The sequence below is a fragment of the Amblyomma americanum genome, chromosome 10, assembly GCF_052857255.1.
Source record: "Amblyomma americanum isolate KBUSLIRL-KWMA chromosome 10, ASM5285725v1, whole genome shotgun sequence".
Lineage (NCBI taxonomy): Eukaryota > Metazoa > Arthropoda > Arachnida > Ixodida > Ixodidae > Amblyomma > Amblyomma americanum.
In genome coordinates this window covers 17,758,824-17,776,011 of record NC_135506.1, presented here as the reverse complement: position 1 = coordinate 17,776,011, position 17,188 = coordinate 17,758,824, and the positions used below count along the sequence as shown (strand labels likewise).

The following is a 17,188-nucleotide window of genomic DNA, read 5'->3' as shown; positions in this document are numbered from 1 at the left end:
CCCTCACAATGCTCTGCTTGGTTTCGAGAGCTTGCCGTTTCCTGACTTTCGGAGGAGCAGACGCCATCTGAACTGAAGACAGCCGAGACTGGTAGACTTGCTCATGTTGTCAGCTGACTTGCCTACGTTGTCAACCTCTCGCTACACGTGACGACACATCTCTCGCTCATGGGCTCAGGCGTGACAAGACGCTGCCGCACGCGCGCGTAGTACGAACAGCACTTGCAGCGTCATGCCATGCCCTCGCTGAGGTCGCCACTAGCATGCTCGTCTGGCCGTGCCGTCACGTGCTTTCAAGTTTTGTCCAATCAGTGTGCCCAACAGAGGCCCTTTGGAGAGTGAGAGGAAAAACCCCTGTTTTGCTATTTCTATTTTTTTTATCCCCTTCTGCCTTCACCATTGTGTTGAACTACGCTGACAACGCTCCCCTGCCCCGCCTGTTGCCCACTTCTTGCGCAGTCTGGGAAGCACTTTCCTCGCGCCCTCTGGTACCCACGGGCCCCCGCCGATACGCGGGCCACCAAGCTTTTGAGAAAACGCACTATATGCGGTCTTCGGTTACGCGCTGCCGCGTATTGAGTGGTGGTACACAAACACATTGAACTCTGTGGGAAGCGAAGTGGCTGTCGCAAAAAGCTGCATATAATGTGGTCCCGCATTACGACCGGTTACATTATAATGGTCTGAGCTGTAGCTGCATGCAATGTAAAAGATGTCAAATCAGAAACGGGATTGGTTTATGCCGCTGTAAATGTGGCATCCAGGTGCATGATTTTGTTGTTTCTGTGGTGCATATGAGCTTCTTTATAATGAAATTGAGAAGGTGAACAATTTATGTGCAGACCAAATGGATTGTCTGGCAAATGTCTGTATGTGTTTGTTTGGCAGGTTCAAGATTACGAGCAACTTATGGCAGAGATCAAGGAAGACCTTAGCGTTGTCAGTGAATTCACAGACGAAACGCGAACCAGACTTGGAGCCACACAGGTCAGTTTTCTGTGTCCACTTTTACTCTTTTCTGTCTTGTGTTCTTAGGTTTTGTTGCTACACTTGTGGTGTGAGGGGGAAAGGGGGGGGGGGGGGGGGGTGCAATATACAGTGTTTAGCACATGGGAGGTTGCATACTGCTCACAAGAAACGGGTGAACTCTGATTCACTTTTCAAGTTTGGCACTAAAAGTGCATTAATTAGGCTGGAAACAAGACCAGCTCATCATAAACATAGCATGAAGATAAACGACTGATATTAGTCTTGGCCCATTGTTTTGTTTCATATCTGTATTGTTACTAATATTCTTATTGCTGTTGTTATTAGCAGTTGTTTTTTCTAAATGTATTTTGTTGAACTCAGCCTTATACCCATGCCACACGGAAAATTTAATGTCATTCCTATCAAATGACATTTGTTCAAAATGACATTAGTTTGCTGCCACACGAGAAAACTAATGTATTACCTCGACACCAGGAACTTGGCGAGAATATACCATTACAATAAATCACAAAAGCGTCACAAGCGTTATAATATTTCTGTGTCCGTATAATTGTGTGGTCATTCATTTATTTATATAAAAATGCCAAATAGCATTGGAAAAATAAAACTGACACACTCGCTACCAGCCAACCCTTATGGACGAGCAGCCATGTTTTTATATAGCCTGGCCCGTGCCAATGCTTGTAGCCAGCCGTAGCCAGCCGTTTGTTGACAGTGCCGCAGGCACGTTGTGTTGCCGGTATGCTGGCTATGCCTGCTGTTGCAGCAGTTGTGCATGCAAACTTGTTCGGTCTTTTATGCTACCTTAATCTGCTTCTGTACTGGGCCAGCCTGCTGCGGCTTTGTGCTTGCAAGCATAAAATTGCAGCAATCGCTTCCTGCTGCCGTGAGTCCATTGCACAAACTGACGTCCACCATTTGCTTGTCACCGCTGGCTGATTTTTGGCTTGGCTTGGACTCGTGGTGGATAGCAGTGATCAACACGTTGAAATGAGGATTAAGATTCTAAAATCTGTTTTCGTTCGCAAAGCAAGACCTTTGGCAACGTATTGAAGCATATATCAAAATTTTTGTATGCTGCATTTTCTCTCCATCGCAGTTGCCATCATTTACAAATAGCATTAGTTTTGGCCGTGTAGCAGCGCGCAGAAAGAAATTACATTAAGTGGAACAAATGGCATTCGATGAGTGGGCAATTAAATTTGCCATGCGGCAGGGGTATTAGACTGTCTCACATTGGGTGGGAAACTTTTCATTGAATGTTTCGGTATCTCCTTCGGTATCAGGAGAACGCGAGTTATATATATATACAGTAAAAGCTCGTTAGTTTGAACTTGGTTAGTTCGAACTGACGCCTGGGTCCCGGCACGGCTTTGTGTATCTCAATGGGGGAAAAGTCCAGAAAATTCGAACAAGTCGGCATCCGCTACAGTTAATTCGAACTAGGAGCCCCTGGCTGACACTGCTGCTCGTAGACAGAAGTTGACCCATAGCAAGTACAACGCGCTGCAGATTTACTAGAGATGTAAAACAGTGGAAAAGAAAAAAAGGCGAGCACACAAGGCTGGTGGAGCCCGCGCTCCGGTCCAAGCCGGAGCACTCGCCCGCGCTGCCGATGCTTTGGTGCGAGCCGTTCCAGGATTTCGTTGTGCCACGGTCACTGGGTCATGATCATGTGGTGTACACAGCGCAATATGGTGGTTCGGGCACCGCCGTCATGCTTTTTGCTGGTGCTGCGAGCTACGTGGACAGCAGTTTGGTGACGTTGGAGCCCTTGAGTGATGCCGATGTAATTGATGCTGCATGATGTCAGCAGACACCAGAAGGCTCACATGCCATGAGCACAGCCGACAGTGATTAGTCAGGTTGTGGCGATGGGCCTATGCCACTGGCAAGTGCATGTAGTGCATGTGAAGTAGCATCGGCGCTCGTTGTTGCCGCACGCTACTTCTCCACCAGTGAGAACTCGGACGTTGCACTGGAGCTCTTGGGCAATCTGCAGATGATGCTGTTGGAGTCTCAGCAGAAGAAACGCAAGCAAATGCACACCACTGATTACTTTTATTTTGACAACCCTTCCTCGTAAGTAAACATGTTTTGGAGCGTAAAGGGCGTCAAATATTCCAGCACTAAAGCCCGCTGCTCACACGAATGCATTCTAGTACTTGTTTCTGGCGCATAACTGGCCGATAAATTTGTCTCATTTGCTATTAGGACCGCACAAATTTAATTCTCAGGATTGCCCGCTACAAACGTGTAGTAGTGCCTTGCTCGTGATAACGAGTCAAGATGTGGCTGCTTCGGATTCAGCCCGCGCAGTGGGGCGCAATGACCGCTCATTCTAGCGCCCATTCGATAATTCGAACTTCGCTTAATTCGAACAATTTTGTGGTCCCCTTCGAGTTACAGTAGAACCCTAATGTTACGTTTTTCAGTGGTCCATGGGGAGTGTTGGGGGAAAGATATCAGCCGGTAAATGTTGTAGCCAGGAAGCGCGCATGAAAAAATTGTGTTACATTGTAGTTTGCCTTTATTTTTTAAACTTCTAGTAAGGGCAGCATGTTTCTTTAGAATTTGCAATGCTTTGTGGCTCAAGTGATCGTTCGCATGCCCTGCGATGGCTCTCCCTTTCCCTTAGCAGCTGGTGGAAGGGATGCAGCAGCAAAAGGGGCGGCCGTGCGTAGTGGGTGAAGTTCGGACGCGCATGCATGCTTCTGCTCTGTTTTCACAGCAGTTGCTTTAATCCTGTACAGTCCAAATATACTGGAACCTAGAATTTGTGTCTTTAAGCCACAGGCAGCAAGGCAAACACAGATGACGGAAACATGCCTCGGAGCCAACCCCTGAAACTGTTATCTCGTACAGCGCTGCTTGAGCTGCATTTTCGTGCTTTCGATCATTTGCGCTTGTGCTGCACTGGTGATGGGAACTGCACCAGCAGGTACTACAGGATTCAAGATTCACGGAATTCGTACATAAGTATTCTCGGTGGCATCTGTGTGTGTGCAACGCTCCAGAAACCACCGAGCACAGGGGCGACCAAGTGTTGCTTTGGCCGGGTCTGCCATAGCTGTTCCGCATGTGCTTAAACTCAGGCTGTCAAAATGACAGCACAGTTTATCGCGAGATGACATTCGTGACTTAGCTCGCGGGAACACTGCCGCAGTTGCGACATAACAGCTGAGTCTGTATGGCATCGGTTTCTACTGGAGCATGGATGGGACTGGCTCACGAGAATGTAGCAGCCGGGAAACCGGTGCACCTGGGAACGCAACAGCGGGGTTCTGTTGTAGTATAATTATTTGTTCAAATCACTACATTAGCAGCCAACTTTTGCTAAAGACAGTTCGTGTTAGAAGGAATTTTCCTGTTCAGCATTCCATGATGCTTGTAGTCATGCATGACGTCAATACATACTTTGTGATCATCATGCTTAGATCTACCGCTGCAGTGAAATTCGACTGGAACATTTGTGACTGCATTTTATGTGCTGTAAGTTTTTGTCTGATCTGTCTGTTATTCATTTGAGGTTTTAAAAACTCGGACGGAATGCTCGTTGTTGTGCTGTTCCAAGTGTAATCACCATCATTCAAATTACGCCTACCGCAGGACAAAGGCCTTTCCCATTTATCCCCATTTAACCTGGTTCTGTGCCAACTGCAGCCTGCAGGCACCTTGTCTCCTCGCATTTTCTGACGTCACCCGACTCTCTGCCACCTCCTGCTCCATTTGCCTTCTCGTTGAGTCGACTTGATTACCCTACAGGACCATTGGTTTTCTCTGCACGTGCTCTGCCCATGTCCATTTCCTTTTCTTAATTTCAGCCAGGGTGTCATTAACTCACCGGTTGCTAAATTTTGTGTAAAAATGGTGCAGTTTACTTCATTTTTTTTTTCCATTTCAGGAGGAGCTGTTGGCAGTTTCGGATGACCTGGCGCAGCTGTACCACCATGTGTGTACGGTGAACGGAGAGACCCCAAGCCGTGTTGTACTTGACCATGCCAAAGGTTCTCGACCTACTGAAGACGGTGAAGGCCAAGGTGAGTTGAGATAGGCACTTTGAAAGATGCCAACTTATCGTATAAACGAGTGTAAGGGCTGCACCTTTTTTTCAATGTTTTCGGGCCAATTTTCGAGGTGCGGCCCATACACGCGATTTGCGAAAAGAATTCTTTTTTTTAAGTAGAAACACTCCAATCAGAAAGTCAGCGGCATTTATTCTACGTTGAATCGCCACTCGCGGTGCATTCCGACTCCGAGATGGTGCTGTGCTCCGGTGCACGCTCATCCCACAAAAAGTCGCGCAGCACGTCCGTTGTCAAAGCATAGCCATAGTACCGCGCTTCCATCACTTAGCAGAGCAGCTCTTCTTCCAGTTCGGCAAACTTGCACGGCTTGCCTCGGAAAGCGCGTTTTTGCAGCTTGTGTTCCTCAATGCATCCTTTTGGTTGCACCATCGTCGGACGCACTTCTCGGCCACGTCAAATTTCCTGCCCACCGCACGCTTGCCACGTTCGACAGCAAACTCCCAGCTGTGTAGCAGTTAAGGTGCTTGCCCATCGTGTTAAAACTACTAAAACTGCAACACTCTGCGGCAGCACGCAAAAGCCACAACTACGATGAACCACAACTCTCATGCCTTTGACAGCCACAAAATGCTGGAGCTGGTGATACTGATGCCGATATGGATAGCAGGAGCTCGCAGCAGAGGAAAAAGTTGACAATGATCATGAGCTGCGGCCTCTGGCGCCATCCGTGGGCGGCACCTGGAAACTCCTGTGCACATGCGTTGCCTCCGCGATCAAGCGCACAGTTGCTAGCAGCCGGAACTGATCGAGGAGGCCATGGCGCGCATTTCGAAGGCTATTCCCGCGTGGGTCGTGTGGAAAGCTTGGGTGCAGCCCTTACAGGGATATTATTTTTTGCTAATATTTCCTTCTGGAAAACAGGGTGCGGCCCATACACGGGTGCTGCCCTTACATGCATTTATACGGTATCTCTTCCGTGATGGTGTGTGCAGACTTGAAATGCATGAAGCTGCCCGGTGCTAAACACGAGGGCTTGCAGATGTATTCTCCTTTACTTTCTCTTTAGATGAGGGTGTTGACAGTGTTCACCTTGCCAATAACTATTGGCGCCTTACATTGTTTTCTTTTCTATAATGGCAATTTCTACCTCGGTCTGGGAGATCCAATGTCTGATTCTCTTTCACCGATCCTCTGACCTCTGTTTACTTGTTTCTACTTTCAACGGAAAAACAACAACTTGCCTATTTTTAAACTCAAGGCATCCCCAGTCTGTGCAGATCTGTGCGGCTGCTTTGTGCATTTGGTGCTTGACGGGATCGTGCATACTGGGGTAGCCTAGGCCATGTGGTATGCTAAGCAGAGAAACTTAATCGTTGTTTACCTGACATCATTTCTAAATACTCCTTTAGAGCATGCCGCCTTTGCTGTGTTTTTTTTTTTTAAGCTTTGGCTTCTTGTTGACATATTGAGGTTCTGCTTTGCAAACCTTTTGTCCAGTGGAACTGCTGAAAGATTTTTCGAGCTATAACATAGATGGTGGCACTGTGTGTAAGGTTGCAGTGATTTAGATAAATTTGCTTCCCAGAGTATGCAGAGTACTCATTTCTCATCATATTCATCTTCAGAGCTCAGGCTTTTGTCTGAAAAGTGTGAATCACTGGCCCCGAGCTCTTTGCAGATGGCCGTAATTGCAGAGATCTGTTGCTCTTATGTTGCAAAGAGCGCAGTTGCATGCAGCACGCTTTGGGGCCTTCAAAGTTTGGCCCTCTTATTTCTAAAACTCCGTCCATTGCAGACAGCTTCATAAGTTTGTGGTCCCAGCAGCCACCTGTCAACTTCTGCAGCATAGTCCGGGCTGCATTTTACAAAGCACCTGGTGGTGCCAGCTGTGCGCACCGGAATTGTGCCAAGTACAAAACAGTACAGAGCCACATGATGTGCTCTTGTTCACTGGTTCCCAGCATAGTTTGAGGTGTGACCTGCAGGCTGTGCAAACTGCTGGCTGATATCTTTTCTTTCTAGCTCTCGCAGGCCATATTTTGAGATACCTGAATTTCGTCACAGAAACCTTTCAAGATAAGCAGTGACAAGCCTGTTGCGTGGCAAAAATTTATGCTCAACCAATAACATTTTGAGATATGCGAGGTTTAGTTAACTTAGGCTTACTGTATCTCTGACGTTTCCGTTTTGTGCAGCAACCACTGAGGATGCCCCCTCTTCAGACAAAGCCCCGACTGATAGCTCTCCGATCGAGAAGCTCAAGACTGAGCTGTTCCGCCAGGCACTTCTTCGAGAAAATGCTGTTGACCCGTCGCAGTGTGCAACACTGGGCGAGACGCTCCGCGATCAAGTGCGCCACCTGCGCGTCGCTGTCGAGACGACCATGGAGATGGGCCGCAACCGCGCACCACCCATCGGCGATGGCATTGCCGGAACTGCGGAAGAGGAAGAGCTCCAGGAGCAGGTCATCAAGCTCAAGTCACTGCTGTCCACGAAACGGGAGCAGATCGCCACGCTACGCGCTGTGCTTAAGGCCAACAAGCGCACCGCGGAGGTGGCACTCACTAACCTCAAGTCCAAGTACGAAACCGAGAAGGCGGTTGTGAGTGAAACAATGACCAAGCTCAGGCATGAGCTGAAGTCCCTCAAGGAAGACGCCGCGACGTTCGCCTCGCTGCGTGCCATGTTCGCTGCGCGCTGCGAGGAATATGTTGCGCAGCTCGATGACCTGCAGCGCCAGCTGGCAGCCACGGAGGACGAGCGCAAGACACTCAACTCCCTGCTGCGCATGGCCATTCATCAGAAGCTGGCGCTGACGCAGAGGCTGGAGGACTTGGAGATGGACCGTGAGCGGTCGCACCTGCGGAGGCACACGGGCACGCCACGCCGCGGCCCCTCTCAGCAGAGTGGTTCGGCACAGCAGCAGCAGCAGCAACAGCAGAGAGGCAGTCCCCACCACTCTTCGCTGCCGTTCTTCGGCTACGGCAGCCACCAGCGTAGGGACTACTGAATGCGGAGCTGTGGCTGCGCTTTGACGGTAAACTTGAGAGTCAGGGCTGCTGGGCTGCAATGACGATCAAACAGGTCATGCCCGCTGCGCTGACATCCTCTGGCTACAGTGCCCAAGAAGAAGACCTCCCGGCTTGTGGATGTGTCTCACTAGAACTCTGCTACCATAAAGACGACAAAAGATCTTTCTGCCATATGTTAGCTACTTATGGCAGTGCTATGGTCCTTCTTGTTAACGACAGGTCGTGACGACGGTAAATGCTTCCCGTCGTCATTGCGACTTCTGGTGCTCCTTGATTCAGAGCTCTGAAGATGTGCTTATAGGTCATCGAAGAGTACTACATTACAGTCATTTGCAGCGCGGACTTGCACAGACGCAGTTTTGGCGAGGCAAGTTACCTGCGAGGAACCTCGTTTGTGCCCCCTCTGTCTGTCCAGTGTATACACTGCAGAGGTTGACCGCGTTGCTTTTTAAACCTGTGGTCCACTGGAAGAAGTCTCAAGCCGCCGTGCCGGTTCTGCTCAGGAGGAGACATTTTCTTGTCCATGCTGTCCAAAAGTCACGTTGTCGTTGCCAGCCACCGGGCGCTGTGCTCAGAGGTGTAGCGCGCACAAATAATTGTTGGTTGCGCCGTTTCGAGGTGCAGGAAATGTTGCAAGGGTAAAGGCAAGCAAATTTCTTGCCACATTTTAAGGCAACTGTCCACAAGCCAAGAAAGGACTTCATATTTTCACTGACACATCGGGAGAATGTTGCTGTGGTGTTCAGAATGTCAGTTATATTGTTTCTTTTAAATACAATTTTAAGCACAATTTCTGGCACTCGAGGCAACTAGAACACAACATTTTGGGCACATTGTACCTCTTGCCACTGCATCTGCTGCTGATGGGAAACTGCGTGATGTGTGTCTGCTTCAGGGGCAAGGTTTTTGAAATATGTGGTGGACCGGTACTTAACAGGATCATTTACATCTGAGCACAGCCAAGCTGACCAGTTTCTCTGGAGCTGCAACTATGGAGTGCAGACGATCTGAGGAGGCTTAATGGGCACCTGCCTTTGACCTCTAGAAGGGACAGATGGTTGCGATGGCATTGACAATGTTTTAGGAGCCTGCTGTTTTCAGTGAATGATTACTATGATGCGGTAGCTGTGAAAAATGGCAGCTTTATTTATTTTCTATCCATCACTTGGAGTGTTTTCATGTAATGAAGAGAGAAAGAAGCCGGCTTACGTGTCAGTGGCCAGAGACTCTCTGTTGGGGATGATGCTTGGGGGAAAAAAAATTAAGCGATGTCCTGTCTTAGTTCCTTTGTGAGGACATCGTGAGATAGAATGCATTCCATTTGGGGTTGATGAGGGTACAGTGGAGTGGGTGGGGGCGGGCGGGGCGGAGCCGATGCCAAAGTGGTATTAACGAGAGTTTGCGCTAGCTAGGGCTCTTACTACTGTAGTTAGAAATATTTTATTTTCGTTTTCTCTATTTACGTAGGTGAGCATGTTTTACTATCCTTGTCGTCCAGTTTTATATTATATATATATATTATATATACACAATGCATATATGCAAGTTGATGTGTTTCGCAATGAGCAATTTGTTGTGGCTTACTTTTTGGATAGGTTGCTTCCCGTTTTGGTTGTCGGCGAGTCTGTCGTGCCGCTCTTTGTAATAGGCTCAGCCGGCAGTTGTTTGTTTTATGCCGTTCACCTTAACACTTCCTTTGTGACGACTTACCAGCATTATATAGCCTTTGTGCTACAGATCACTGTACAGGAGTTTGCTTGCAGTTAATTTATGTAGTTTGTGTGCAGTTGTTTTCCTGTGTACTTGCACTAGCATTGGCGCCTAGCTGTGCCATCTAGAATCTACAGAAAAAAGTGCAGTTGTTGCCATGCTAGCATGAAGCATTTTATTTAATTTATATTTTGTTACCTTTAGTGCCTCTGTTTTTAAGGCCAATTTTACAAATTTGACGAGCTGTGAAGCGTCGAAGACCTATGTCAGGCCAAACATTTTTGTTTCATTGGCAATCAGGTATGTGTTGCCTCTGATGAGCTGCTCTGTGTCACCATACAGAATGTGCTTTATTTAAAAAGCCTTGTAAAACACTGAGATTTATTGATTCAAGTAAGCTGTACCTGTTGGTCTGTCGTAAGCTGCTTTTTATAATCTGTGCCACGCTATTAGACCTAGGAGGAATGAAAATGCGCGCAGTTTTCGTGAGTGATTTTTTGAGATGGCAGCTTTTGTTCCAGTGCTTAATAGGTGGCGAAATTTTTTGTAAAGTGCACATATTTTTCGTCCGTTCTCACTGCATAGTGTGCTCCACTGAGTTTTTGACATTTTAGCCAAGACGAGTCGATCTGATTAATGCCAATGGAGGTGACTGTGTGAATGTGCTGTGCGGTGAAATTATTGAAGTGCCTAACTGACTGTGCCTTCCCGTATCCCCCCCATTTCTGCGTTTGTACAACTCGTCTTTTCCCTTCGAGGCTTGAATGTGCAGGTGTATGTTTGTAGAATGGCAGCGCTACTTGTTGTAAAGTACTGCTTCCCGAGAATCTGTGGTGTTTTATTTCAAGGACACGTCGTGAGCAGTGCTCCTTTCTTGTGCTGTATTTTCTTGTTGGGAACTTCGAAGGACCGTCTGAAACATGCCGTCCTGCTGTTTTTGCAGGGCCAATGTACAAGTTTCGTCCAATCGTATGTTTTGCGTCACGTTTCTTGAACTCTTGAGAAGTTGCTTGCTTTGGAGTGGTGTGTTTGTTTTGCGCAAAATAAAGACTATGAGGTGCTTGTTGTGCAGTGACATTCAGCCACATGGTGCAGCCTGTAGGTTGTTTGCCAACAAAATAAATTTTGGTGTAGTTAGGTTTATGGGAGTTTAATGTCCCAAAGCGACTCGGGCTATGAGGGACATAGTAGTGAAGGGCTGTACAAATTTCGACCACCTGGGGTTCTTTCACTGACATCACACAGCACACGGGCCTCTAGAATTTCGCTTGCATCGAAATTCGACCGCCACGGCTGGTATATGACTGGTGTCTTTCGGGTCAGCAGCTAAGCACCATAACCATTGAGCCACTGCGGCGGCTAAAATAAATTTTCCCTTTGAGTTAGAAAGGTAAGGGATGCTAATTTTCTTGCGAAGTGATGAGATACAGAAGCAGGTGAGCAAAGTTGCGCAGTGAATGCATGGCGGGAGTGTCCTCTTAGAATCGAGCCAGTGGCAGGCGCTACCAGGCTGAAGATTATTCGTTTTAAAACATGTTCTTCACCTTACTAAGTGCGTCATGGAATTCGCCCTTTTTCGAATACGAATTCCGATAACCTTTATGCTGTACTGAATTTGACTTCTAAATATGTATCCTTGTCACTGCTCTGGTTTTAAGCCACCAAACCAGTTTTTTTTACTGACCTCTACCACAGAAACACATTAATTTCATTATTCATGAACCCTAGTGCTTCAAAGAAGGTGACCTAGTGGCATCGACGCTTGGGTAAATACCTCATTTGAACAAATATGTGCAATTGTATTTTCTGACTTTTTAATACATGCTACATGAATCATCCTTTTCGGCATATATCCTTTTGTAGCTATAATTCAAAGCGCCCTGATCCCATTTCAAACAAGGCACTGCTTTTTGAATTTTAAAGTGATTCATTTCTTTTTCCCCGCAACATACAGGTTCATTGTCGGCTTTTTTCAATTGAATTTACCCAGTGCATGTTTACCCAGTGAAGTTACCCAGTTCATACCCTTTGCATGTTTGACCCTCCAACTAACGTTCTCCATTACCCCGCTGTGGCATCCTCCATACTTATGGTTACTTTTCCAGTTATCTTTCTCTGCTGCGAGGCAATACTCCATCCGTACAAATACTTAAACACCTTAGCTGCCCATCAGTTTTCGTGCATCTCCCAAACCCATTCTTCGCGCAATATTTAACTGCATTTTTTGGGCTTCAGACGATATCTAGCCCACGTCCTGCACTGCCTCATTTGTGGTTTTGCTGTGAGCACGTAATGCTAGCCTCTTGAGCACACTATTATTTCCAGTCCTGCTTGTAGTTACAACCTTAGGTACAAAACTGCATTCTCCAAGGTAAGCCCTCGCACCATTGCTCCTTTCCAAAAGCTTCTCGGCAATTCATACTGTAACCCACTATGCTGTGTGCTTCACAACAGCGCCACTTCCCTTTCGCCCGAGTAGACTGTCCGTGCTTCTGCATGTACTACTGACTGAAATGTGAACAAAATGGTATTCTGCATTTACACTTTCTGCTCATGACTGTGTGCAATAGTTAGCGAAGTATATATTCATACACCTGTTGCAAAAGAATGACTCTGCAAAGTAGAAAAATGCCTCATATGCATGTTTACTGCCCGCTAAAGTCCCTAGTAAAACTCTTGCTTGGGATAGTTGCTTCATGCTTGAAGATGTAATGAAAACGGCACTACGAACGAGGACAAAGGTAGAACACAGGCAATGGTCCTGTATTGCGTGTTCTACTTTTGCCCTCGTTCGTCGCGCCGCTTTCATTACACCTTCAAAAAGTCCCTACATGGATGGATGGATACGGCTGAACCCTTTACATCGGGCGGTGGCTCAAGCCACCTAGCCATGTCTTGTGAAATTTTACTCCTGTCTTGCTTTTAGCCACCAATCAGATAACCTTCGCTTGGTTACTTCTAACCTCTTAAAATCCACTTTCCCTTCACTATCCCTAAACCCCAATGCCTTGGGTAAGTCAGCCCCGCTGCCTTCCACTGTAGGGTGAAGCCCTTTACAGAAAAGTATCAAGTGTTCAGCTGTTTCCTCCTCCTCTCCGCACGCAATGCACAAAGTGTCTATCTCCTGGTACCTGACTCTATATGTCTTAGTCCGCAAAACTCCAGTCCTGGCCTCAAACAACAAAGAACTTCCCCTACAATTATCATAGATATTTTCTTTGACAATTTCCTGTTTAAAGGTCCGGTATGTTTCTAGTGCCGATTTCGTCAGCATCCCTGTTTTCCACAAAGCTCTCTCTGTTCCTTTAACCTTTTTCTTAACCGATAATTGCTGACTTGCCCCCTTACTGCTGTCCAGATATTTGCTTGTCAATTTTCTAATTCGCTTTCTCCATTTCGTGTCAACATTCTTTATATACAGGTATCTGAAAACTTTCCTAGCCCACCGCTTTTCCTCCATCCTTCTCAATCGTTCCTCAAATGCTATCTTACTGCTAGCCTCTCTGCTCTCGAAAGATGCCCATCCCATATCACCCTGTACCCCCTGATTTGGTGTATTGCCATGTGCTCCCAAAGCTAACCTCCCTACTCCCCGTTGCCTAATTTCCAGCCTTGCTTGAACATCTGGCCTCATACACAGGCCCGCATTCCCGAAGGTCAGGCTAGGGACCATCACCCCTTTCCAGATTCCTCTTACCACCTCATACCTATTGTAATTCCACAGTGCCCTATTTTTCATGACAGCTGCATTCCTACTAGCTTTATTCATTACATATTTTTCATGCTCTGTCAGATACTCAACACTGTTATTTATCCACACCCCAAGGTACTTGTACTCATTCACTACTTTTAGCACGAACTCCTGTATTCTATGCTCGCCGCCCTCTTCATTAAATGTCATGACTGCAGATTTTTCCTTACTATACTTGAAGCCTAATCTATCTCCCTCTGTACTGCATATGTCTAACAACCTCTTCATTAAATGTCATGACTGCAGATTTTTCCTTACTATACTTGAAGCCTAATCTATCTCCCTCTGTACTACATATGTCTAACAACTTCTGCAGGTCTTCCTTGTCATCCCGCCAGATGCACCACCGCCACCTGGCGCGCTTAACAGCCCAATCGAAGCCCGACTCCGGAGCGTCCTACCGTTCGCTGTAGCGATACGTCGGCTACTTTGAACCGCGAATGCAAGCGAAGCATGCTCAGCAGCAATAAAGTATTGCACAGAATGCGCCATAGTATTTAGAACGCCAAAACAGGTATGGCGTAGCCAGGAGGCCATAGAAACGCCAAAACACCATGCGACTGGTCGTGAGCAGCGGCTGGCGTGCGATTATTTATTCACACACAGACGCAACAACGCGCAAATAAACAAAACAAAGGAATCACATCCAATGAAAACAAACTGGAAATGTACACTCAGCATGAAAGATGTCCGGCTAGCCTTCGTGCTGGACGAACGGGTTGGGTATGGATTCCATGCCGTCCACAGGGCAGATCACTACGACTGCCGTACCACGACACACGACAAGTCCCAGAGTCCTCGTGTCGTCCGTGAGCTTGTAAGGGTCGTCGGGGTCTCGTAGGAACTCCGTGGCATTATCGATGACCAGGTTCAGCAGCGGGTCGTATCCCTTGAGGATGCCGGTGGCCTCCCGACCACCCTGGAACTTGACGCGAATGGCTTTGTCCAAGTACTTAGAAAGGTCGACTATGCTCTCTTTCCGCTTCTTCTCCTTCTCGCCAGTGTTTGCGCCGGACATCTTGGCGAACGGTTTGCGCCTGCGTCAGTTCTATTAGTCACGAAAGCGTGAAGTTGCAAATTACCGACAACACGTTGCCTCAGCGTCACTTGCGCGCCCAAAACGCAAACCTTACGTTGGCGGCGATGTTTGGGATGTAACGGCGTTCCTTGCCGCAAGAGGCGCTACGTGCAGTCAGTGCAGAAAACGGAACTGCTCGACCACAGCGCCACTAGTTCCCGCGACCAAAATTGAGCCTTAGCGAAAATAACCTTGTTTAAGAACGTTGACTTCAACCTTTACAGAATGTTAATTTTTAGCAGTAGTATCTTTTGAAGTATGGGACCATTAATTTGAAAAATCAAGGCCTTGCTTCGCTATTTCATCGACAGCCGGCTTCAGACATGTGACTGCATCGTCTGCCGGCGCGGAAGTTTCGTTCGCTGCAGCAGCAACGATAGTCGGACTTTCAAGCTGGTTTTTGTGTGGATGGTGCTCGAAGTGACTGTGAAAACTTTGCGGTGACATTTGTGCACTTGATGACTTCAAGCGAGTGTTACATGTCATCCTGCTTTGCGGCTGGACAAGTGGCAACAGAAATGATGCAGCCGATCATCACTTTTTCACACCGCCTCACGACGACAGTCAGTCTGAAAGGTAGGAGCAGTTATTGTGCTGCAAGAACAACCGTCTCGCAAGTCTAAGGTATGTAAGCGCAATTTTGAGCATGACAATATTATCAAGGGCTGCAAGCTCGTTGTAAACGGGCAAGAGGTGCGAATTGCTCACGGGTACTGCTTGCTGTTCGGTACGTGCCATCCGTGGACTCTTACCTGAGCCTTCCGGAGCATACCTCAAAACCAAATATATTGTGCAATGCAGGCGAAAGTCACCCAATAAGCCGTGTTTTTATGCATGTTTATGAGTGACCCTTGCGACGACAGTATATAAGTACAGCATCTGTCAAAAATACAGTACAATGCATCTTTACCGTGAATACTTCGAAAAATTTTTCTCGCCACAACCGCTGGATCGTTCGCAGTCGTCTGCAGGTTCGTCTGTATCATCTGGACCGACGAGTTTTTTCTTGCAGACAATTAACAAAAGGCGCCAGCACCGCCCTTTGGTGACGAGACTGCATTGGCGGCTTCTGGTTTGTCGACTTCGGCGCAGACAGCAGAAAGTATACAGGAGGCTCTGGCGCAGACGATTACGGGTTTGCATCATGCTCGGTTGAACCAGGTGAGTTTTATTTTCAAACTTACAAGGAGAAGTTACCATTACAAGGAAGCGTCACCAAATACGCCAGCTCTGCGCGCAGTTTCACCGCTAGTGATCGAGTGGTTGAGGCGGTAAAATTTTTTCGAAGTCTTCACGATAAGGAAAGAACAAGAAAAATTCAAAGCGCTAAGGACGGGACCAAGTGAAAGGAAAGACACACGCCAGCGCTTAGGACGCACGATAAAGACGCACAATATTGTGCAGGATACGGACGATAAGCGCGCACAATATTGTGCAGGCTATACCGTATTTATCTGTCCGGGTGGTAAAAAGTTCTCCTGCGCAAACCACTGCTCTATTTCTGATCAAGCATAGACCGCAGTATAGCTTATGATAGTCTGCGTTTTTCGATAAATACTTTAACATCGAATAACTTGCCTGGACTGCCCGGAATCGGTGAAAAACTGGAGTCGTCTGCGTGTAGAATTTTCATCGAGGCGAGCTCCGGCAGAGAAGTTCCGATGTATAAATTGTTTATTTAAAAACGCGGACTATCACAAGCTACCCTATGGACAGCGCTTGGGCGCGAACAGGCAACTATAGTTTACGCAGGAGAATTTTTCGCAACTAAGAAAGATAAATAAGGAACACACCCACGAGGTTAAGCACTGTGGCGCGGCTGTCTGGCACATTTTGCAATCCTAAGGTCCGGAGGGTTATTGTCGATGCGATTTCTCTCTGCCTTCGAGAGATTAGGATGCCGATAGGATTAGGAGAGGATAGGATGCGGAACGAGCCACGCTGCAGGGTTTATTGAAGCAAATCCCTTGGGCTGTATATTTCTGACTAGAGTTCACTCTACTTCTTACAAACCCTGTATGTCGTCCGCAAGCGAGCCGTTCGTCTGCAGTCATTCCGAATGAGTTGGTGCCTTCGCGCTTTGCAAGCAGCGCGGTTTTTTCGCCAGGTAGAAACACCAGCCAGGCGACATTTGTTTTCTTCACTCCGAATAGATTTACCAGTACGGCGCTGCCAGTCTTTCCGGAGGCATAGCAGACGACGCGCGAGACATGTAGGACAGCGCGACTGCAGCGCCGTTAGTTCCAGCGACATCCGCTATGGGAAGACGGCGGGTGATCAGACGCCCGGTCAGTTAGCGCGAGTTTTACTAACACCGCTCAGTTTTTTCAGGCCTGTGCTCATGGAGGAAATAAAACTCAGGAGAGGCCCTTCCCATACAACAACATGGGAGAAAACTGTGGAGGAAGTCACGTGGTTTTTCTCGATCGTGAGGACATCTTGTTCGGGTAGCAACGGCGTCGTTAGCGTTGTAGTTGCTGTTTACAAACCGGGAGGCAGCAGCCAGCCCGCGGTGTACCATTTGAGGTGCGGCGTAAGCGTACTTTCCTCAACTGCTCCAGTTTCCGTTTTTTGGTGGTGCTCACAGGCTGACGTTGAC

General features: G+C 47.5%; 2 protein-coding genes across 2 annotated transcripts in view; one reads left to right on the top strand and one right to left on the bottom strand.

Annotated features, from left to right (window-relative positions):
* The window catches only part of BicD (Microtubule-associated protein Bicaudal D), a 32,332-nt gene extending 21,507 nt beyond the window's left edge, over window positions 1-10,825 (top strand). The window contains exons 9-11 of the mRNA XM_077640385.1: window positions 889-987; window positions 4,895-5,030; window positions 7,214-10,825. Of these exons, the coding sequence (XP_077496511.1) occupies window positions 889-987; window positions 4,895-5,030; window positions 7,214-8,028 (1,050 nt within the window). The 3' untranslated portion in view covers window positions 8,029-10,825. The remainder of the gene's footprint in view (window positions 1-888; window positions 988-4,894; window positions 5,031-7,213) is intronic.
* A 3,247-nt stretch (window positions 10,826-14,072) lies between these two features.
* LSm7 (U6 snRNA-associated Sm-like protein LSm7) lies at window positions 14,073-14,696 on the bottom strand. The gene has a single exon (XM_077640853.1). The coding sequence runs from the start codon at window positions 14,527-14,529 to the stop codon at window positions 14,206-14,208; it is 324 nt and encodes a 107-aa protein (XP_077496979.1). The 5' UTR covers window positions 14,530-14,696; the 3' UTR covers window positions 14,073-14,205.
* Between the last annotated feature and the right edge of the window lie 2,492 nt (window positions 14,697-17,188).

Excerpts from the sequence above, each read along its gene's own strand:
- LSm7 (XM_077640853.1), bottom strand. The coding sequence starts at position 14,529 with ATGTCCGGCGCAAACACTGGCGAGAAGGAGAAGAAGCGGAAAGAGAGC.